General features: G+C 45.5%; 1 protein-coding gene across 1 annotated transcript in view; it reads right to left on the bottom strand.

Moving 5' to 3' along the window:
- Window positions 1–25,040, bottom strand: part of LOC137350551 (thrombospondin type-1 domain-containing protein 4-like) — a 471,004-nt gene that overhangs the window by 220,937 nt on the left and 225,027 nt on the right. Inside the window, exon 11 of the mRNA XM_068015210.1 lies at window positions 20,585–20,760. Coding sequence (XP_067871311.1) covers window positions 20,585–20,760 — 176 coding nt within the window. The remainder of the gene's footprint in view (window positions 1–20,584; window positions 20,761–25,040) is intronic.

Here is a 25,040-nt window from a genome sequence, read left to right as displayed (position 1 = left end):
TCACTGGCCAGGACAGGTGTTTAATATCCAACTGACTGATCACTTGTTGGTTAACATCACTTCCTGTGATGATGTGTAGAGTACTTACACTGTTAAAGTGATATCACAACACTACTCTGCTCAATATTGAAACCAATATATTAATTCACCCATGGGACGTGGGCGTCACTGGCTATGCCAGCATTTATTGCCCGTCCCTAACTGTCCTTGAGAAGGTGGGGGGAAGCTGCACCCACAGAGCTGTTACGAAGGGAGTTCCAGGATTTTGACCCAGCGACAGTGAAGGAACGGCAATATAGTTCCAAGTCAGGATGGTGTGTGACTTGGAGGGGAACATGCAGGTGGTGGTGTTCCCATGTATCTACTGCTCTTGTCCTTCCAGTTGGTAGAGGTCGCGGGTTTGGAAGGTGCTGTCTAAGGAGCCTTGGTGCATTGCTGCAGTGCATCTTGTAGATGGTACACACTGTTGCCACTGTGCATCAGCGGTGCAATTGGAGTGAATGTTTGTAGATGGGGTGCCAATCAAGCAGCTGCTTTGTCCTGAGTGGGGTCGAGCCTCTTGAGTGTTGTTGGAGCTGTACCCATCCAGGCAAGTGGAGAGTATTCCATCACACTCCTGACTTGTACCTTGTAGATGGTGGACAGGCTTTGGAGAGTCAGGAGGTGAGTTACTCACCGTAGAATTCCAAGCCTCTGACCTGCTCTTGTAGCCACGGTATTTATATGGCTACACCAGTTCAGTTTCTGGTCAATGGTAACCGCCAGGATGTTGATAGTGGGGGATTCAGCGATGGTAATGCCGTTGAATGACAAGCAGAGATGGTTAGATTCTCTCTTGTTGGAGATGGTCATTGCCTGGCACTTGTGTGGCGTGAATGTTACTTGCCACTTATCAGCCCAAGCCTGGATAATGTCCAGGTCTTGCTGCATTTCTACATGGACTGCTTCAATATCTGAGGAGTCGCAAATGGTGCTGAACATTGTGCAATCATCAGCGAACATCCCCACTTCTGACCTTATGATTGAAGGAAGGTCATTGATGAAGCAGCTGAAGATGGTTGGGCCTAGGACACTACCCTGAGGAACTCCTGTGGTGATGTCCTGGAGCTGAGATAATTGACCTCCAACAACCACAATCATCTTCCTTTGTGCTCGGTATGACTCCAACCAGTGAAGAGTTTCCCCCCTGATTCCCATTGACCTCAGTTTTGCTAGGGCTCCTTGATGCCATACTCGGTCAAATGCTGCCTTGATGTCAAGGGCAGTCATTCTCACCTCACCTCTTGAGTTCAGTTTTTTTGTCCATGTTTGAACCAAGGCTGTAATGAGGTCAGGAGCTGAGTGGCCCTGGCAGAACCCAAACTGAGCATCACTGAGTAGGTTATTGCTAAGCAAGTGCTGCTTCCTGGCACTGTTGATGACACCTTCCATCACTTTACTGATGATTGAGAGTAGGCTGATGGGGCGGTAATTGGCCTGGTTGGACTTGTCCTGCTTTTTGTGTACAGGACATACCTGGGCAATTTTCCACATTGCTGGGCAGATGCCAGTGTTATCGCTGTACTGGAACAGCTTGGCCAGGGGTACGGCAAGTTCTAGAGCACAGGTCTTCAGTACTATTGCAGGAATATTGTCAGGGCTCAAAGCTTTTGCAGTATCCAGTCCCTTCAGTCGTTTCTTGATATCACGCGGAGTGAAAAGTTGGCTGAAGTCTGGCATCTGTGATGCTGGGATTTTCAGGAGGAGGCCGAGATGGATCATCAACTCGGCACTTCTGGCTGAAGATTGTTGCAAATGCTTCAGCCTTATCTTTCGCACAGATGTGCTCGGCTCCCCCATCATTGAGGATGGGGATATTTGTGGAGCCACCGCCTCCAGTTAGTTGTTTAATTGTCCACCACCATTCACGGTTGGATGTGGCAGGACTGCAGAGCTTTGATCAGATCCGTTGGTTATGAGATCGCTTAGCTCTGTCTATCACATGCTGCTTATGCAGTTTGGCATGCAAGTAGTCCTGGGTTGTAGTTTCACCAGGTTGACACCTCATTTTGAGGTATGCCTGGTGCTGCTCCTGGCATGCCCTCCTGTACTCTTCATGTAACCGGGGTTGGTCTCCTGGCTTGATGATAATGGTAGAGTGGGGGATATGCCGGGCTATGAGGTTCCAGATTGTGGTTGAGTACAATTCTGCTGCTGATGGCCTACAGCACCTCATGGATGCCCAGTTTTGCATTGCTCGATCTGTTCGAAATCTAGAACATAGAACATAGAACAGTACAGCACAGTACAGGCCCTTCAGCCCATGATGTTGTGCCGAACCTTTAACCTACTCTAAGATCAAAGTAACTACCTACCCTTCATTCTACTATCATCCATGTACCTATCCAAGAGTCGCTTAAATGCCCCTAATGTATCTGCTTCTCCTACCACCGCTGGCAGTGCATTCCACGCACCCACCACTCTCTGTGTAAAGAACCTACCTCTGACATCTCCCCGAAACCTTCCTCCAATCACCTTAAAATTCTGCCTCCTGGTGATAGCCCTTTCCACCCTGGGAAAAAGTCTCTGGCTATCCGCTCTATCTACGCCTTTCATCATCTTGTACCCCTCTATCAAGTCACCTCTCATCCTTCTTCGCTCCAATGAGAAAAGCCCCAGCTCCCTCAATCTTTCTTCGTAGGACATGCCCTCCAGTCCAGGCAACATCCTGGTAAATCTCCTCTGCACCCTCTCTAAAGCTTCCACATCCTTCCTATAATGAGGCGACCAGAACTGAACACAATATTCCAAGTGTGGTCGAACCAGGGCCTGATAGAGCTGCAGCATAACCTCGCGGCTCTTAAACTCAATCCCCCTGTTAATGAAAGCCAACACACCATACGCCTTCTTAACAACCCTATCAACTTGGGTGGCAACTTTGAGCGATCTATGGACATGGACCCCAAGATCCCTCTGTTCCTCCACACTGCCAAGAATCCTGTCTTTAAGCCTGTATTCTGCATTCAAATTCGACCTTCCAAAATGAATCACTTCACACTTTTCCAGGTTGAACTCCATCTGCCACTTCTCAGCCCAGCTCTGCATCCTGTCAATGTCCCGTTGCAACCTACAACAGCCTTCCACACTATCCACAACTCCAGCAACCTTCGTGTCATCGGCAAACTTGCTAACCCAGCCTTCCACTTCCTCATCCAAGTCATTTATAAAAATCACAAAGAGCAGAGGTCCCAGAACAGATCCCTGCGGAACACCACTGGTCACCGAGCTCCATGCTGAATACTTTCCATCTACTACCACCCTCTGTCTTCTATGGGCTGGCCAATTCTGTATCCAGACAGCCAACTTTCCCTGAATCCCATGCCTCCTTACTTTCTGAATGAGCCTACCATGGGGAACCTTATCAAATGCCTTGCTAAAATCCATATACACCACATCCACTGCTCTTCCTTCATCAATGTGTTTTGTCACATCTTCAAAGAATTCAATAAGGCTTGTGAGGCATGACCTGCCCCTCACAAAGCCATGCTGACTGTCTCTAATCAAACTATGCTTTTCCAAATAATCATAAATCCTGTCTCTCAGAATCCTCTCCAATAATTTGCCCACTACCGACGTAAGACTGACTGGTCTATAATTCCCAGGATTATCCCTATTCCCTTTCTTGAACAAGGGAACAACATTTGCCACCCTCCAATCATCTGGTACTACTCCAGTGGACAGTGAAGACGCAAAGATCATCGCCAAAGGCGCAGCAATCTCTTCCCTCGCTTCCCGTAATATCCTTGGGTATATCCCGTCTGGCCCCGGGGACTTATCTGTCCTCATATCATTCAAAATTTCCAGCACATCCTCCCTCTTAACCTCAACCTGTTAGAGCATATCAGCCTGTTCCACGCTGTCCTCACAAACGACCAGGTCCCTCTCACGAGTGAATACTGAAGCAAAGTATTCATTTAGGACCTCCCCTACCTCCTCCGACTCCAGGCACAAGTTCCCTCCACTATCCCTGATCGGCCCTACCCTCACTCTGGCCACACCTTCCTGGACACACCTGACAAAAACTGCTCCATCCAAACTATTTGAACTAAGGAGGTTCCAATCAATATTAGGGAAGTTGAAGTCACCCATGACAACAACCCTGTTACTTCTGCACCTTTCCAAAATCTGCCTCCCAATCTGTTCCTCCGTGTCTCTGTTGCTATTGGGGGGTCTATAGAAAACTCCCAATAAAGTGACTGCTCCTTTCCTGTTTCTGACTGCCACCCATAATGACTCAGTAGACAAACCCTCCTCGACGACCTCCCTTTCTGCAGCTGTGATACTACCCCTGATTAGCAATGCCACTCCCCCACCTCTTTTACCTCCCTCCCTATTCCTTTTGAAACATCTAAACCCCGGAACATCCAACATCCATTCCTGCCCCTGTGTTATCCAAGTCTCCGTAATGGCCACAACATCGTAGCTCCAAGTACTGATTCATGCTCTAAGTTCATCACCCTTATTCCTGACACTTCTTGCATTAAAATAGACACACTTCAACCCATCATACTGGCTGCAACTTTGCCCTGTCAACTGTCTAACCTTCCTCACAGACTCTCTGCACTCGGTATCTGCCTGTTCAACAGCTACCCCATCCACTGATCCGTGACTCCGGTTCCCATCCCCCTGAATGAAATCTATTCCATTTAGCACGGTGGTAGTGTCACACAACACGATGCGGGGGGAGGGGGTATCCTCAATGTGAAGGCGGGTCTTCGTCTCCACAATGACTGTGCGTAGGTCACTGCTACCAATACTGTCATGGACAGACGCATCTGCGGCAGGCAGATTGGTGAGGACAAGGTCAAGTATGATTTTCCCTCTTGTTGGTTCCTTCATCACCTGCCGCAGACCCAGTCGAGCAGCTATGTCCTTTAGGACTCAGCCAGCTCACTCAGCAGTGGTGCTACTGAGCCACTCTTGTTGACGGACATTTAAAAGCCCCACAATCCTGACTCCCAATCTTAAATTCTACTCTAATCTTAACACATTTTTCAAATTCTGCAGTACCACCCCATGGGAAATCAGCAACATGCATCAAGAAGATTCCTGAAAATTTCCCTTGATGATACCAAAAAAACATTGGGGATTTAAGACAGAAATTCAGGGAGCTAGGGTGGAAGCTTAGAGCGAGAACAAACAGAGTTGTTATCTCTGGGTTGTTGCCTGTGCCACGTGATAGCGAAGCGAGGAATAGGGAGAGAGAGGAGTTGAACACGTGGCTGCAGGGATGGTGCAGGAGGGAGGGTTTTGGTTTCCTGGATAATTGGGGCTCTTTCTGGGGTAGGTGGGACCTCTACAAACAGGATGGTCTTCACCTGAACCAGAGGGGTACCAATATCCTGGGGGGGAGATTTGCTAGTGCTCTTCGGGGGGGTTTAAACTAATTCAGCAGGGGAATGGGAACCTAAATTGTAGTGCCAGTGTACAGGATGTTGAGAGTAGTGAGGTAGGGGATAAGGTTACAAGGACGCAAGAGGGCACTGGCAAGCAAGAACCTGGTTTAAAGTGTGTCTACTTCAACGCCAGGAGCATCCGGAATAAGGTGGGTGAGCTTGCAGCATGGGTTGGTACCTGGGATCTCGAGGTAGTGGCCATTTCGGAGACATGGGTAGAGCAGGGGCAGGAATGGATGTTGCAGGTTCCGGGATTTAGATGTTTCAGTAAGAACAGAGAAGATGGTAAAAGAGGGGGGGGGGTGTGGCATTGTTAATCAAGGAGAGTATTACAGCGACAGAAAGGACATTTGAGGACTCGCCTACTGAGGTAGTCTGGGCCGAGGTTAGAAACAGGAGAGGTGAGGTCACCCTGTTGGGAGTCTTTTATAGACCTCCAAATAGTTCCAGAGATGTAGAGGAAAGGATAGCGAAGATGATTCTCGACAGGGGCGAGAGTAACAGGGTAGTTGTTATGGGGGACTTTAACTTTCCAAATATCGACTGGAAATACTATTGTTCGAGTACTTTAGATGGGTCAGTTTTTGTCCAGTGTGTGCAGGAGGGTTTTCTGACACAGTATGGAGACAGGCCAACCAGGGGCGATGCCACATTGGATTTGGTACTGGGAAATGAACCCGGCCAGGTGTGAGATTTAGATGTAGGTGAGCACTTTGGTGATAGTGACCACAATTCGGTTAGGTTTACCTTAGCGATGGGCAGGGACAGGTATATACTGCAGGGCAAGAATTATAGCTGGGGGAAAGGAAATTATGATGCGATTAGGCAAGATTTAGGATGCGTAGGATGGGGAAGGAAACTGCAGGGGATGGGAACAATCGAAATGTGGAGCTTATTCAAGGAGCAGCTACTGCGTGTCCTTGATAAGTATGTACCTGTGAGGCAGGGAGGAAGTTGTCGAGCGAGGGAGCCGTGGCTTACTAAAGAAGTTGAAGCGCTTGTCAAGAGGAAGAACGAAGAACAAAGAACAAAGAAAATTACAGCACAGGAACAGGCCCTTCGGCCCTCCAAGCCTGCGCCGATCCAGATCCTCTATCTAAACATGTCGCCTATTTTCTAAGGGTCTGTATCTCTTTTCTTACTGCCCATTCATGTATCTGTCTAGATACATCTTAAAAGACGCCATCGTGCCCGCATCTACCACCTCCGCTGGCAACGCGTTCCAGGCACGCACGACCCTCTGCGTAAAGAACTTTCCACGCATATCCCCCCTAAACTTTTCCCCTTTCACTTTGAACTCGTGACCCTAGTAATTGAATCCCCCCACTCTGGGAAAAAGCTTCTTGCTATCCACCCTGTCTATACCTCTCATGATTTTGTACACCTCAATCAGGTCCCCCCTCAACCTTCGTCTTTCTAATGAAAATAATCCTAATCTACTCAACCTCTCTTCATAGCTAGCGCCCTCCATACCAGGCAACATCCTGGTGAACCTCCTCTGCACCCTCTCCAAAGCATCCACATCCTTTTGGTAATGTGGCGACCAGAACTGCACGCAGTATTCCAAATGTGGCCGAACCAAAGTCCTATACAACTGTAACATGACCTGCCAACTCTTGTACTCAATACCCCGTCCGATGAAGGAAAGCATGCCGTATGCCTTCTTGACCACTCTATTGACCTGCGTTGTCACCTTCAGGGAACAGTGGACCTGAACACCCAAATCTCTCTGGACATCAATTTTCCCCAGGACTTTTCCATTTATTGTATAGTTCACTCTTGAATTGGATCTTCCAAAATGCATCACCTCGCATTTGTCCTGATTGAACTCCATCTGCCATTTCTCTGCCCAAATCTCCAATCTATCTATATTCTGCTGTATTCTCTGACAGTCCCCTTCACTATCTGCTACTCCACCAATCTTAGTGTCGTCTGCAAACTTGCTAATCAGTCCACCTATACTTTCCTCCAAATCATTAATGTATATCACAAACAACAGTGGTCCCAGCACGGATCCCTGTGGAACACCACTGGTCACACGTCTCCATTTTGAGAAACTCCCTTCTACTGCTACTCTCTGTCTCCTGTTGCCCAGCCAGTTCTTTATCCATCTAGCTAGTACACCTTGGACCCCATGCGCCTTCACTTTCTCCATCAGTCTGCCATGGGGAACCTTATCAAACGCCTTACTGAAGTCCATGTATATGACATCTACAGCCCTTCCCTCATCAATCAACTTTGTCACTTCCTCAAAGAATTCTATTAAGTTGGTAAGACATGACCTTCCCTGCACAAAACCATGTTGCCTATCACTGATAAGCCCATTTGCTTCCAAATGGGAATAGATCCTATCCCTCAGTATCTTCTCCAGCAGCTTCCCTACCACTGACGTCAGGCTCACCGGTCTATAATTACCTGGATTATCCCTGCTACCCTTCTTAAACAAGGGGACAGCATTAGCAATTCTCCAGTCCTCCGGGTCCTCACCCGTGTTTAAGGATGCTGCAAAGATATCTGTTAAGGCCCCAGCTATTTCCTCTCTCGCTTCCCTCAGTAACCTGGGATAGATCCCATCTGGACCTGGTGACTTGTCCACCTTAATGCCTTTTAGAATACCCAACACTTCCTCCCTCCTTATGCCGACTTGACCTAGAGTAATCCAACATCTGTTCCTAACCTCAACATCCGTCATGTCCCTCTCCTCGGTGAATACCGATGCAAAGTACTCGTTTAGAATCTCACCCATTTTCTCTGACTCCAAGCATAACATTCCTCCTTTGTCCTTGAGTGGGCCAATCCTTTCTCTAGTTACCCTCTTTCTCCTGATATATGAATAAAAGGCTTTGGGATTTTCTTTAACCCTGTTTGCTAAAGATATTTCATGACCCCTTTTAGCCCTCTTAATTCCTCGTTTCAGATTGGTCCTACATTCCCGATATTCTTTCAAAGCTTCGTCTTTCATCAGCCGCCTAGACCTTATGTATGCTTCCTTTTTCCTCTTAGCTAGTCTCACAATTTCACCTGTCATCCATGGTTCCCTAATCTTGCCATTTCTATCCCTCATTTTCACAGCTTATGTTAGGATGAGACGTGAAGGCTCAGTTAGGGCACTTGAGAGTTACAAGCTAGCCAGGAAGGATCTAAAGGGAGAGCTAAGAAGAGCAAGGAGAGGACACGAGAAGTCATTGGCGGATAGGATCAGGGAAAACCCTAAGGCTTTCTAAAGGTATATCAGGAATAAAAGAATGACTTGAGTTAGATTAGGGCCAATCAAGGATAGTAGTGGGAAGTTGTGTGTGGAATCAGAGGAGGTAGGGGAAGTGTTAAATGAAAATTTTGCGTCAGTATTTACAGTAGAGAAAGAAAATGTTGTCGAGGAGAATACTGAGATTCAGGCTACAAGGCTAGATGGGATTGAGGTTCACAAGGAGGAGGTGTTATCAATTTTGGAAAGTGTGAAAATAGATAAGTCCCCTGGGCCAGATGGGATTTATCCTAGGATTCTCTGGGAAGCAAGGGAGGAGATTGCAGAGCCTTTGTCCTTGATCTTTATGTCGTCATTGTCGACAGGAATAGTGCCGGAAGACTGGGGCGGCACAGTGGCGCAGTGGTTAGCACCGCAGCCTCACAGCTCCAGCGACCCGGGTTCAATTCTGGGTACTGCCTGTGTGGAGTTTGCAAGTTCTCCCTGTGTCTGCGTGGGTTTCCTCCGGGTGCTCCGGTTTCCTCCCACACACCAAAGACTTGCAGGTTGATAGGTAAATTGGCCATTAGCAATTGCCCCTAGTATAGGTAGGTGGTAGGGAAATATAGGGACAGGTGGGGATGTGGTAAGAATATGGAATTAGTGTAGGATTAGTATAAATGGGTGGTTGATGGTCGGCACAGACTCGGTGGGCCGAAGGGCCTGTTTCAGTGCTGTATCTCTAAACTAAACTAAACTAAACTGGAGGATAGCAAATGTTGTCCCCTTGTTCAAGAAGGGGAGTAGAGACAGCCCTGGTAATTATAGACCTGTGAGCCTTACTTCGGTTGTGGGTAAAATGTTGGAAAAGGTTATAAGAGACAGGATTTATAATCATCTTGAAAAGAATAAGTTCATTTGCGATAGTCAGCACGGTTTTGTGAAAGGTAGGTCGTGCCTCACAAACCTTTTTGAGTTTTTTGAGAAGGTGACCAAACAGGTGGATGAGGGTAAAGCAGTGGATGTGGTGTATATGGATTTCAGTAAGGCGTTTGATAAGGTTCCCCATGGTAGGCTATTGCAGAAAATACGGAAGTATGGGGTTGAAGGTGATTTAGAGCTTTGGATCAGAAATTGGCTAGCTGAAAGAAGACAGAGGGTGGTGGTTGTTGGCAAATGTTCATCCTGGAGTTTAGTTACTAGTGGTGTACCGCAAGGATCTGTTTTGGGGCCACTGCTGTTTGTCATTTTTATAAATGACCTGGAAGAGGGTGTAGAAGGGTGGGTTAGTAAATTTGCGGATGACACTAAGGTCGGTGGAGTTGTGGATAGTGCCGAAGGATGTTGTAGGGTACAGAGGGACATCGATAGGCTACAGAGCTGGGCGGAGAGATGGCAAATGGAGTTTAATGCGGAAAAGTGCGAGGTGATTCACTTTGGAAGGAGTAACAGGAATGCAGAGTACTGGGCTAATGGGAAGATTCTTGGTAGTGTAGATGAACAGAGAGATCTTGGTGTCCAGGTACATAAATCCCTGAAAGTTGCTCCCCAGGTTAATAGGGCTGTTAAGAAGGCATATGGTGTGTTAGCTTTTATTAGTAGGGGGATCGAGTTTCGGAGCCACGAGGTCATGCTGCAGCTGTACAAAACTCTGGTGAGACCGCACCTGGAGTATTGCATGCAGTTCTGGTCACCGCATTATAGGAAGGATGTGGAAGCTATGGAAAGGGTGCAGAGGAGATTTACTAGGATGTTGCCTGGTATGGAGGGAAGGTCTTACGAGGAAAGGCTGAGGGACTTGAGGTTGTTTTCGTTGGAGAGAAGGAGGAGGAGAGGTGACTTAATAGAGACATATAAGATAATCAGAGGGTTGGATAGGGTGGATAGTGAGAGTCTTTTTCCTCGGATGGTGATGGCAAATACGAGGGGACATAGCTTTAAGTTGAGGGGTGATAGATATAGGACAGATGTTAGAGGTAGTTTCTTTACTCAGAGAGTAGTAGGGGCGTGGAACGCCCTGCCTGCAACAGTAGTAGACTCGCCAACTTTAAGGGCATTTAAGTGGTCATTGGATAGACATATGGATGAAAATGGAATAGTGTAGGTCAGATGGTTTCACAGGTCGGCGCAACATTGAGGGCCGAAGGGCCTGTACTGCGCTGTAATGTTCTAATTCTAATTGCGGGTTCTGCTTTTAGTTAACACAGCCAATTTTCAGCAAAACAGATCTCACCAAGAAATACCACACCCTGGAAGCATCATGAAGGCCACAGATGCATTTGTTTAGTTTCTATAATTTTTCTTCTGAACCTGCTGCCTCTTTAGGTGGTTTCAGAAACACTTCTCTCTGAAAGGAGATATTCACCTCGGTATTCACCGAGGAGAGGGACATAACGGATGTTGAGGTTCGGAACAGATGTTGGATTACTCTAGGTCAAGTCGGCATAAGGATGGAGGAAGTGTTGGGTATTCTAAAGGGCATTAAGGTGGACAAGTCCCCAGGTCCGGATGGGATCTATCCCAGGTTACTGAGGGAAGCGAGAGAGGAAATAGCTGGGGCCTTAACAGATATCTTTGCAGCATCCTTAAACACGGGTGAGGTCCCGGAGGACTGGAGAATTGCTAATGTTGTCCCCTTGTTTAAGAAGGGTAGCAGGGATAATCCAGGTAATTATAGACCGGTGAGCCTGACGTCAGTGGTAGGGAAGCTGCTGGAGAAGATACTGAGGGATAGGATCTATTCCCATTTGGAAGCAAATGGGCTTATCAGTGATAGGCAACATGGTTTTGTGCAGAGAAGGTCATGTCTTACCAACTTAATAGAATTCTTTGAGGAAGTGACAAAGTTGATTGATGAGGGAAGGGCTGTAGATGTCATATACATGGACTTCAGTAAGGCGTTTGATAAGGTTCCCCATGGCAGGCTGATGGAGAAAGTGAAGGCGCATGGGGTCCAAGGTGTACTAGCTAGATGGATAAAGAACTGGCTGGGCAACAGGAGACAGAGAGTAGCAGTAGAAGGGAGTTTCTCAAAATGGAGACGTGTGACCAGTGGTGTTCCACAGGGATCCGTGCTGGGACCACTGTTGTTTGTGATATACATTAATGATTTGGAGGAAAGTATAGGTGGACTGATTAGCAAGTTTGCAGACGACACTAAGATTGGTGGAGTAGCAGATAGTGAAGGGGACTGTCAGAGAATACAGCAGAATATAGATAGATTGGAGAGTTGGGCAGAGAAATGGCAGATGGAGTTCAATCAGGACAAATGCGAGGTGATGCATTTTGGAAGATCCAATTCAAGAGTGAACTATACAATAAATGGAAAAGTCCTGGGGAAAATTGATGTCCAGAGAGATTTGGGTGTTCAGGTCCATTGTTCCCTGAAGGTGGCAACGCAGGTCAATAGAGTGGTCAAGAAGGCATACGGCATGCTTTCCTTCATCGGACGGGGTATTGAGTACAAGAGTTGGCAGGTCATGTTACAGTTGTATAGGACTTTGGTTCGGCCACATTTGGAATACTGCGTGCAGTTCTGGTCGCCACATTACCAAAAGGATGTGGATGCTTTGGAGAGGGTGCAGAGGAGGTTCACCAGGATGTTGCCTGGTATGGAGGGCGCTAGCTATGAAGAGAGGTTGAGTAGATTAGGATTATTTTCATTAGAAAGACGGAGGTTGAGGGGGGACCTGATTGAGGTGTACAAAATCATGAGAGGTATAGACAGGGTGGATAGCAAGAGGCTTTTTCCCAGAGTGGAGGATTCAATTACTAGAGGACACGAGTTCAAAGTGAAAGGGGAAAAGTTTAGGAGGGATATGCGTGGAAAGTTCTTTACGCAGAGGGTGGTGGGTGCCTGGAATGCGTTGCCAGCGGAAGTGGTAGACGCGGGCACGATAGCGTCTTTTAAGATGTATCTAGACAGATACATGAATGGGCAGGAAGAAAAGAGATACAGACCCTTAGAAAATAGGCGACATGTTTAGATAGAGGATCTGGATCGGCGCAGGCTTGGAGGGCCGAAAGGCCTGTTCCTGTGCTGTAATTTTCTTTGTTCTTTGTTCTTTGAAAACTATCACCTGACAGAATCGTAGCTTTTATGTTGATTGATCTACACTCTCATGAATATGTGAGCAAAAGAGCTAAAAAGATTTTCAAAGTTACTCTTCCAGCTGTGGGAGAGTCCACTCTAACATCGGTATCACTCAGTGACTCTTCAAAACCCCTTGCAACTAGCCTTGCTTTAGCCTTATCAGTCCCATCTGCAAGAACTTTTTCAGTACGAATCCATCTATGTGACAAGGCTGGCTGTCATTTACCTGGTACCTCAGTATAAACATCTAACTCTCTAACTCTTTTTGTTTTGCCTCTTATTAGTTTATTCTTAAGTTTATTGGCAGCCACTAAAACGTCATGGCCATGAGATCTACTGCTTCTAGTTCTATTCCAAGACTGCTCTCCAGCCTTCATTTCATTGTGCAATCAGTTCAAACTATGACCTCTACTAGCACTATCATGTCTACTGTAAGATCTCCCTTGCACATAATTGGAGGTTCTTTCTCCAGTATGTGATTGTTTCCTGATGCCGAAGTCACTTCCCAGCACAGTGGTGCAGTGGTTAGCACCACAGCCTCACAGCTCCAGCGACCCGAGTTCAGTTCTGGGTACTGCCAGTGCGGCGTTTGCAAGTTCTCCCTGTGACCGTGTGGGTTTCCGCCGGGTGCTCTGGTTTCCTCCCACAGCCAAAGACTTACAGGTTGATAGATAAATTGGCCGTTGTAAATTGCCACTCGTGAAGGTAGGTGATAGGAGAATTGAGGAAGGTGGGGATGTGTTAGGGAATATGGGATTAATGTAGAATTAGTATAAATGGGTGGTTGATGGTTGGCACAGACTTGGTGGGCTGAAGGGCCTGTTTCAGTGCTGTATCTCTCTATGATTAGAACTTTCACTGCACTTTCTTACTCTCCACTCTTTCACCCCATTCTGCCAGTCCATAGACCGTGCTCCTTGGTCATCATCTTGAACATTGAACTTATCTTGAAAGTTGCCAGTAGATTTTTCTGCACTTCCCAAAATTGTTGCATCCCTCCACTCACTAGACTCCTCTGGAATATTCATCATTCCAGTACCTACTCAAAGGAATTGTCCTCTGGATGTGAAGATCTGTCTTGCCTGTTGTGATCTAACCCTTAATCTACCGTATTCTGTTCCTCACAACCTTCATCACAAAATATGAGCATTTGAGATGCCTGCCTACTGGTCTTTTCATGTTTGTGCTTTTGGATAGGGCTGCTCATTATTCTGTCATTATCACTCCTCTGAATTGATGCTTTGTCTTTCACCACACCATCAGCGCACTCTCTTTGCCTTTACCCCATGACCTCCTTGTCAGATAATCTCTCCAGCCCTCTGTCCTATCACACACCTTCCCTTTTGTTCTCTTGCCAGTTCTGATGAAAGGTCACTGACTTGAAACATTAACTCTGCTTCTCTATCCACAGATGCTGCCAGATTTGCTGAGTATTCCCAGCACTTTTTGTTTTTATTTCAGATTTCCAGCATCTGCAATATTTTGTTTTTATTTATTACATGAGCATTTAAGGTGCAAGGTGCCTTTTCTTCTATCAGCTGCTCAGATTGAGATTTTGTAATCAATTCCGATTAATCATAAAGAATGAACCTTAACAGTTTGATTTTCATGTTTGATAACTACTGCGTGCCATCACGACCTATCACCTTACCAGGGCCTTTCCATTCCTGATGACCCTCTCTTTTATAATACACTAAATCTCCTGAAGTAAATTCTGTCTCAGATGGCCTTATACGATGCCTCAGAGCTCTGCAAATTTTCTCAGAGACCTCAGTCTTGATGAAAGCCCATCTCCCTGCATGTAAAGCATTCAAATGTGCAGATAAAATGGAACTAATTGTAGTACCTTCTGCAGCAGAACGACTGTCGCACAGTACAGAAGGCAATTTGGGATTTCACCCATAGACCAATTGATAGGGCCTATATCCCCCAACCATCTGAAGCAAATTCTTTGCCTGAACCGACCATGTCAGGGTGGTTGTCAGCTTGCAGTTTGATTGGTCAGCTGAGATTTTATGCAGAATTTCATCGATCACTATGTGATTCCTTTCACAGAACCCATTGCAGAAAGGATTGTCAACTGCAGTATCCATGACTATAATGTTCATATTTTCACACATCTCTGAACTCGTCCTTGGCAAATTCCTCCCCCCCTCCCATTATCAGTCAGAAACTTAGCTGTTGCTCCAAGTCCGGTCCCTATCCATTTCTCCATGATTTTATCTAAATACCCTTTTGTCCTTACTATTTATTATTGTAGAAAGACTAAATCTGGTTGCAAAGTCTTTAAAATGTAGAATGAAAATATTTCTGTCTTTGTCCCACACCTTTAAATCGATGGTAACTACCTCATTAAAATCACATGCCAATGGAAGGTTGATAATAGGATGTGATGGTGTCCTCCAATACTTTATACAGATTTCACACTTTTCACTAATCTCGTCTATTATCTTCGTATACTCTTCATCAATCACACCTGCATCCTTTAGCAGGGTTTTTAATCTTGGACAAGAAGGGTGAGCAAATTGTCTGTGTAACTTTAAGACAATTTGCTTTTTTTTTTGCTGATTCTTATCACCTGATGCCATTCATACTGTTCTAACACTCTAACATCAGGTGTTGTTAAGGGGATACAATGATGCCCTGACTGGGTAAACTGCAAATTCACTGACTTTCCACAAACACTTGTTTTATCATGTTCCATATCAAGTTTCATTTGTGCCTTTTTCATAGAAGGTTTACTCAACAGTTGTTAACGATTTTCTAACTCATGATTTATATTAAAATTTTCGAGGTCACTCTTCATGTTCGGGAAATTAAATTTGTAAATCTACGGTAATTGAAACTCTGGAATTCAAAAGTTGCCAGACTACCCAAGGTATTTACACTTCAAAGGTCTGTCCATGTTTATTTACAGGGGTCAGAGTTAGAAGTGTGACTCATCAACTCGGCACTTCTGGCTGAAGATTTTTGCAAATGCTTCAGCCTTATCTTTCGCACTGATGTGCTGGGCTCCCCCATCATTGAGGCTGGGGATATTTGTGGAGCCACCTCCTCCAGTTAGTTGTTTAATTGTCCATAACCATTCATGGCTGGATGTGGCAGGACTGCAGAGCTGAGATCTGATCCGTTGGTTATGGGATCGCTTAGCTCTGTCTATCGCATGCTGCTTACGCAGTTTGGCACGCAGATAGTCCTGTGTTGTAGCTTCACCAGGTTGACACCTCATTTTGAGGTATGCCTGGTGCTGCTCCTGGCATGCCCTCCTGCACACTTCATTGAACCAGGGTTGGTCTCCTGGCTTGATGATAATGGTAGAATGGGGGATATGCCAGGCCATGAGGTTACAGATTGTGGTTGAGTACAATTCTGCTGCTGCTGATGGCCCACAGCGCCTCATGGATGCCCAGTTTTGCATTGCGAGATCTGTTTGAAATCTATCCCATTTAGCACGGTGATAGTGCCACACAACATGATGGACGGTATCCTCAATGTGAAGGCGGGACTTCGTCTCCACAAGGACCGTGCGGTGCTCACTCCTACCAATACTGTCATGGACAGATGCATCTGCGGCAGGCAGATTGGTGAGGACGAGGTCAAGTATGTTTTTCCGTCGTGCTTGTTCCCTCACCACCTGCCGCAGACCCAGTCTAGCAGCTATGTCCTTTAGGACTCGGTCAGCTCGATCAGTAGTGGTGCTACCGAGCCACTCTTGATGATGGACATTGAAGTCCCCCACCCAGAGTACATTTTGTGACCTTGCCATCCTCAGTGCTTCCTCCAAGTGCTGTTCAACATGGAGGAGTACTGAGTCATCAGCTGAGGGAGGGCGGTAGGTGGTAATCAGCAGGAGGTTACCTTGCCCATGTTTGACCTGATGCCATGAGACTTCATGGGGTCCGGAGTCGATGTTGAGGACTCCCAGGGCAACACCCTCCCTCCTGTATACCACTGTACCACCACCTCTGCTGGGTCTGTCCTGCCGGTGGGACAGGACATACCCGGGGATGGTGATGGCAGTGTCTGGGACATTGTCTGTAAGGTATGATTCCGTGAGTATGACTATGTCAGGCTGTTGCTTGACTAGTCTGTGGGACAGCTCTCCCACCTTTGACACAAGCCCCCAGATGTTAGTAAGGAGGACTTTGCAGGGTCGACAGGGCTGGGTTTGCCGTTGTCGTTTCCGGTGTCTAGGTCGTTGCCGGGTGGTCCGTCCGGTTACTTAACAGAACTGTACCTTCACTACATGGACTGCTGCAGCTTAAGAAGGCACTCACAACCACCTATGCAAGGGCAATCAGGGATAGGTAATAAATTCTGGCTTTGCCAGCGACACCCACATCTTGTGAATAATGATATGAAAGAAAACTCCCACTCACACGGAATCTCTCTCTTACATTGGGGCACTGTATCACATTAGGGACTGGTTTTATTGGTGAAGGGGACAACATCTGAGAAATTCTTATGGTCAGATAAAGTGTTTTTCACAAGGAGAGGCCATGGTATCAGGAAGGATGGCTACATCAGGAAAGATGGTGGGACTTTAAGCAGCTGCTTGATAGTTTCAGCTAGGAGGCCTCATTAGAATTCAACCAGTGGGCTGCAGTCAAAAAACAAGTGCTCCAGGACAGCCCACCGATGCTGAGTTACCCCCGATCAGTCAACTCAGGCCAGATCTCCAGGCCAGACTTACCTGACTCAGGCGGGTGCTCCAGCTGTCCAGAGGTAGGCTCTGGACAGGATTGCAATGAACACAGCAATGGCAGGAACAAGGCTACTTTTAAGGCATTACTGTGCTGTTCCCCCTGGGCAGGAGCTTCAAATTCTCCCTAGGATGCTTTAAATCCTCCAAAAATAATAAGCTGCAAATGTTTAATTGGCTTTTTTCAAACATTGTACAACATATTTTCATAATTAATGGAACATTACCATCTTTCACTTGCATCCTGACAGGTGCACATGAGCTCTGAGAGTAATTTTCAGGAATAAGTGAAAATATACTGTAAACCACTCCTGTTTTATTTTTCAATTGGCATAATTGAGCCTGGGGGATGCAGAAAAATGACCATCGGAGATGGGAGCTTCCAGCTACCAAGGCCCTAAGTTCCGGAATTGCCTCCTTAAACCTCTCTGCCTCACTAACTCTCCTCCTCCTTTAAGACACTTCTTAAAACCTATCTCTTTGACTAATATTTTGGTCATCTGCCCTAATATTGCCTTCCGTGACTTGGTGTCAAATTTTTCTTTATAATGCTCCTGTGAAGCACTTTGGGATGTTTTATGTTAAATGTGGCATATAAATAACTAGCTGCTGATGTTGTTGTTGGTAAAATGATCAAATATTAGCAACCCACGTGTTATACGGTAGTCATGTTGACTTGATTTCAACAGCGAGTGAAATTTAATCATCCTCATTACAATAACTTGCAATATATTCTTTCCTTGCTGGTTAATTAATTTCTTTTATCTCTGGCAGGGCCTTCATGTCTGCAGGAGAAGATGGTGGAGGTCACCGATGATGATACTTCAGAGCAGTTGAGTCCTTCTGTGGTCTTCACAGCACTAATGCAGACCATGCACCAGTGCAGATATTCACACTTTGATGGGTCCACGTAGGCAGATAGCTAGGTTTTCATCTGGTGACTCACACTTCATAAGTAAGCAAGAACAGATTGTGGTGACAGGGACAGCAGTGGAGAAGCTGCCTTGGAGGGCACAGCCCTCTCCAAGCTTTGCTCAGTTGGAGACAGATGCTATAACCCAGGGTCGTTCATAAACAGGAGACTCATTGAGCAGCATCAGACAATGTGTGATACACTACAGGCCTTCCAAGCACATTGACCACGACTATGGCATGACTGGGTTGATGTTACAGGTCATTATGATGATGTCTTCTTGGATGGGAGGCCAGCTCCGTGGAAATCAAACATGACTATCAACCGAGTCCACGCAAGCCTTGACCGTGGCTGTGCAGACTCTGGACGATAACACGTCTCCCACTTTAAATAAAATGACAGATACCTTAGCCTTGGCCTCATGGTTTGTACCAAAGTGCCCTCCAGCAGAATGGAAGCAGTGAAATGTAGCTGGGCCATGAGAAGGATGATGAGGAAAGGGGAGATGGAAGTGAGGACTCCACTCAAAGCACTTCCACTTCTCACTCATTGACCCCCTCTCAGTCAGTAACCCACATGCTGTTTCACCTTCCAATGTTGAGTCAACCCCAGCACAGGTGTAGTTGCAGCAGACTTTGATGGGGCCCTCAAGGGCTCCAAAACCCAGCAAATGTTGGCCATGAGCCTCTCAGCATTTACAGCAGGGATCTGAGCAGCCTGCCTCTACTTCTGCTTAAGCCACAGGGTTGCACCAAGTATGGTCATAGAACAAGAAAGAATAAGGCTTTGTAGTTGAACAGGGCAGGCACATGGTTGTATGAGAAAACATTGTGTTGTTCGGGTTCGATTGTTTAGTTAGGTCACATAAATATTATTATTTTGCACCACTTTCCCAGCTTGTGCATTCTTGGGTGATAAGTGGCAAGCCCACTTTGTAACTTTTTTGATGATGAATGGGAAGACATAAATTGATGGGAACCAATGGGGGAATGTGCAAGGGATGGTTGATTCATTGCAGAACTGCTTTGGGACAGTAGCATTGGCAGGACTGGGGAGTGGGGGTAACGGGAAGAGTGGCCATTGCTTAAGTGAACCTTGCATTAATAAGGGCATCCCTGGCAGCAACGTGAGCAGCAGGGAGAGCATTGCCATCATCACCTTCCTCCATCGCCTCCTCCTCCTCCAAATCATCCAGATTTCCTCCCTGCTGCTCCACACTCTGCATCCTCTATGCCCTCCAGGTACATGTCTCTGAACAACTGGTGCTGGTGTTAGTCATAATGGTCCTCATCCTGAGGCATCAATAGCTGCACACATCCTGATGTGATTGAGGAAACCTCCAAAGAGTAGAAAATAACCTCTCAGAAAAAGTATTGTGAACAAATCCTTCCCCACAAGCAGGCTCGATGGTCTACTCATGCTCCTATTTCTTGTGTTAGCTGTGAGTACTGAATATTTATTGCAATATTTCCTTGAGATTGATTCAACCTGCTGAATTCTCACCTTGCCTTCACTGGCAACTTTCTGGAAGCCCAGGAAATCTGTGGACCTGAGTTAAACTTAAAAGTGTGTGTAAATATCACTCTAATTGAGAGTTTACATCTATTAATTGGAAACCACCTCTCCCGAGCATGTTGTGTACACACAGCCCAATGGAAACCACCTCTCCCGAGCATGTTGTGTACACACAGCCCAATGGAAACCACCTCTCCCGAGCATGTTGTGTACACACAGCCCAATGGAAACCACCTCTCCCGAGCATGTTGTGTACATACAGCCCAATGGAAACCACCTCTCCCGAGCATGTTGTGTACACACAGCCCAATGGAAACCACCTCTCCCGAGCATGTTGTGTACACACAGCCCAATGGAAACCACCTCTCCCGAGCATGTTGTGCACACACAGCCCAACGCACTGTAGTGAAATATGAAAGTTAACAGGTTGGAGCCAGCTACCGATATGCTGTCATTTTGCCTGAACTTAACCCCCCCAACTACACCCAAACCCACACGCTCCGGCATGCTAAAATATCCCTCTAAGTCTCCTGTTCATTGTATGGCGACATTTCCAAACAAGGTGAGATTGTTATTCAATAGGAATAATTGTATCAACAAAAGATTTCTCTGCTTTGCTTGTATTCTGCAATATTAACTCATAGCTTTTCAAAACTACCACGTCCAGCTGCTATTGGTTTGATTAAAGGAGAAATGATGACGTAAGCAGGCCAACAGTTAGAAGAATAAAAACAAAACTTACAAAGACATCCAAGGCTTCATTTGTTGGTCCCTCAGCCAGGAAGGATTCTCCTGCAGTGCTGCTAATTTCATTTGGCCGCTTGTATGTAAACATTGTTCCTCCTCCCTCATATTTACCAGGTCGATCGATAGCCCAGTTACCATTAATGATTGATCTTCCAGAGCGACTTCTCAGTGCTTCAAAAAGTAAAGGAAACATCAAATTCCCCCATAATTCTGATTTTTGCCCCAATTATCTATTATGAAGTACACTTAGGCAATTATAATTTACTCCAAACAAACTGATTGCAATCAGTTCCAGTGCAATGGAAAGATTTATGAAATAAGAACAAAGAAGGACAAAAATATTTTTATGAGCAGAAAAAAACAGCTTGCCCAAAGAAGCTTATCCCTTTATTCATGGCTCAACTCCACTATCACCACATTGGCCAATTCCTTCTCTCTCAAGAATTGGACCTATTATAGAAACACACAGAAGCTATTACACAGAAACAGGCTATTGGGCCAAACCAGTCCATGCTGCTGTTTACCTTCAACATGAGTTAAGTATCCCAAATCTGTCATGGGACCTCTTTTGCTTAATATCTTTAGAAATAATTTGGAGGTGGGAGTTGCAGGCACAGTGGCTAAATTTTGCAAATGATTCAAAGCTAATGAAAGTGATAGATTGCAAAGCTAAACACAGTACTCTACAGGAGGATTTGAATACGTTTGGGAATTGGGCAGACAGGTGGCAGATGAAATTCAATTTGAGAAATACAAAGTGCTTCACATGGGGGACAAGAAATCCAGAAAGTGACTATTACTTAACTGAAAGAAAATAACGTGCATGGAAAATGAAAGAGAACTGGGTGATCCTGATTGACAATAAATTTGAAGCAGTCGCAACAATGCTTGTGGCAGTGAGTAAAACAAACCAGATGTTGGGATGTATTAAAAGGTCAAAATTGAGCTGAAATAGTGAAGTAAATCTGCCACCTTATAAATCAATGGTGTGACCACACTTAGATTACTGTGTACAGTTCCAGTCATCACAATAAAAAATGGATATTGCAGCTATTGAAAGTATACAGAAGAGATCAACCAGAATGATAACATAATGTATTTTTACAAATTTTATGAATAAAGTATATTTTGGGGAAAAAAATACAGGATGGAGGAATTGAATTATTAGAAGTGATGATATGAATTGGGAAAATGTTCATTGTAAAAGAGAAGGTTGCGTAATGATATGATGTGGACCTTGACGAGCTATTTCACATTGTCCAGAACAGTAGAACTAGCAGACACAACCTGTGCTTGTTGGAGGATTAATTCAAAACTAATCGAGAATCATAGAAATTTACAGTATGGATGTTGGCCATTAGGCCCATCATGTCTGTGTCGACTGCAAAGTAGCTATCCAGCCTAATCCCACTTTCCAGCTCTTGGTCCATAGCCTTGTAGGTTACGGCACTTCAAGTGCAGAATCCAAGTACTTTTTAAACATTAAGAGGGTTTCTGCCTCTGCCAACCTTTCAGGCAGTGAGTTCCAGATATCCACCACCCTCTGGGTGAACAAATTTCCCCTCCAATCCCTTTTAAATATCTACTACTTACCCTAAATCTATGCCCGCTGGTTATGGACCCCTCAACCAAGGGGGATAGGGCCTTCCTATACACTGAATCTAGATCCCTCATAATTTTATACACTTTAATTAGGTCTCCCATCAGCCTCCTCTGTTATAAAGCAAACAACCCTAGCCGATCCAATCTTTCCTCACAACTAAAATTCTCCAGGCCAGGCATCCTCATAAATCTTGCCTGTACCCTCCCTAATGCAATCACATCTTTCCTATAGTGCAGTGACCAGTACTGCACATAGTGTGCCAGCTATGGCCTAACTAGTGTCTCATATAGTTCCAGCATAACCTCTTAGCTCTTATATTCTATGCCTTGGCTAAAAAAAAGTATCCTGTATGCCCTTTTGACCACCTTATCTACCTGTCCTGCACATTCAGGGATGTGTGGACATGCACTCCAAAGTCCCTCTGTTCCTCGACACTTCTCAGTATCCTACCATTTATCGTGTATTCCTTTGCCTTGTTAGTTTTCCCCAAATGCATTACCTCACACTTTTCCAGATTGAACTCCATTTGCCACTGTTCCGCCCACCTGACCAGTCCATTAAGATCCTCCTGCAGTCTACAACTTTCTTCAAACACATGGCCAATATTTGGATCATCTGTCTTAATCATATCCCCTACATTCAAGTCCAAATCATTGATATGTACCACAGAAAGTAGGGGATCTAGTACTGAGCCCTGCAGAACCCCATAAGAAACAGCCTTCCAGTCGCAAAAACATTCATCAACCATTAACCTTTGCTTCCTGCTTCTGAGGCAATTTTGGATCTAACTTACCACCACTTTTCCTTTGATCCCGTGGGCTTTTACTTTCGTGACCAGTCTGTTATGTAAAGCCAGAGCCTTTCAAAAGCCTTTCAAGAATCCATTTAGGCTACATCAAATGCACTGCCCTCTTCGATCCTCCTTTTTACCTCCTCAAAAAATTCAATCATGTTAGTCAGACACAATCTTCCCTTAACAAATCCCTGCTGTCTTTGATTAATCCCTATCTTTCTAAATGAAGGTTTATCCTGTCCCTTAGAACTTTTTCCAATAATTTCCCACAAATAAGGTTAGGCTGACTAGCCTGGAATTGCTCCGTTTATCCCTTTCTCCCTTTTTAAACAATAGTACAAAGTTAGCTGTCCTCCAGTGCTCTTGCACCTCACCTGCAGCCAGAGAGGATTGGAAAATGATGGTCAGAGCCTCCGTCATTTCTTTTCTTGCTTCCCTTAACAGCCCAGGATACATTTCATCTGAGCCTGAGGATTTATCCATTTTCAGGCATGTTAAATCCCTTAATACTTCCTCTCTCACTAGGTTAATTTCATCTAATATTTCATAAACTCATCCCTGATTGCAATGTCTGTATTGTTCCTCTTTTTTATGAAAACAGATGCAAAGTATTCATGAAGAACCATATCAACATTGTCTGCCTCCACAAACAGGCTACCCTTATGGTCCCTGTGACATTGATCACAAGTCGTGGGAGTCAGTTGCCAGCGTTCGCCAGAGCTGGTGGGCAGCAATAAAGACAGGGCTAAAGTGTGTCGAGTCGAAGAGACTTAGTAGTTGGCAGGAAAAAAGACAGAGGCGCAAAGGGAGAGCCAACTGTGCAACAGTCCCGACAAACAAATTTCTCTGCAGCACCTGTGCAAGAGCCTGTCACTCTAGAATTGGCCTTTCTCGCCACTCCAGGCGCTGCTTCACAACCCACTGACCACCTCCAGGCGCTTACCCATTGTCTCTCGAGATAAGGAGGCCCAAAGAAAGAAAGGCCCCACTCTTGCTTTAGTTACCCTCTTTGTTTTTATGGGTTTACAAAAAATCTTTGGGTTTTCCTTGATTTTACTTGCCAATATTTTTCAAGCCTTCTCTTTGCTTTCCTAATTTTCTTAATTTCACCCCAATGCTTTTTATATTCCTCTTGGCTTTCTGCAAGATTGTGCACTTGGTACCATCATAAGCTTCTCTTTTTCCTTTTTGAACATACGAATTAGGAGTTGGAGTCGGCCACTCGGCCCCTTGAGCCTGCTCCACCATTCAACAAGATCATGGCTGATTCCTCGGGGGAGGCGGTGGCATAGTGGTATTGTCACTGGACTCGTAACCCAGAGACCCAGGGTATTGTTCTGAGGACATTGGTTCAAATCCCACCACAGCAGAAGGTGGAATTTGAATTCAATTGATAAATCTGGAATTATAAGCTAGTCTAACGATGGCCATGAAACCATTGTCGATTGTTGTAAAAACCCATCTGGTTCACTAATGTCCTTTAGGGAAGGAAATCTGCTGTCCTTACCTGGTCTGGCCTAGATGTGACTCCAGACCCACAGCAATGTGGTTAACTCTTACATGCCCTCTGAAATGGCCTAGCAAGCCACTCAGTTGAACCACCACCTTCTCAAGGGCAATTAGAGATGGGCAATAAATGCTGGCCTGGCCAGCGATGCCCACATCCCATGAACGAATAAAAAAAAAACCTCACTACCCCCAATAACCTTTCACCCTTTTGCTTAACAAGAATCTACCTCTGCCTTAAAAATATTCAGACTCTGCTTCCACCACCTTTTGAGGAAGAGAGTTCCAGACGACTCATGACCCTTTGAGTGAAAAAGATTTCTAATTTCTGTTTTAAATGGGCGACCCCCTATTTTTAATTCGTGACCCCTAGTTCTAGATTCTCCCACATGAGGAAACATCCTTTCCACATCCACTTTGTCAAGACCCCTCAGAATCTTATATGTTTCAATCAAGTCACCTCTAAACTCCAGCAGATACAAGCCTAGCCTGTCAAACCTTTCCTCATAAGACAACCCGACCATTCCAGGTATTAGTCTGGTAAACCTT

The sequence above is a fragment of the Heterodontus francisci genome, chromosome 35 (genome assembly GCF_036365525.1).
Source record: "Heterodontus francisci isolate sHetFra1 chromosome 35, sHetFra1.hap1, whole genome shotgun sequence".
Taxonomy (NCBI): Eukaryota; Metazoa; Chordata; class Chondrichthyes; order Heterodontiformes; family Heterodontidae; genus Heterodontus; species Heterodontus francisci.
Note: the sequence above shows the minus strand (reverse complement) of the source record. Positions and strands in the feature narration are given on the sequence as shown.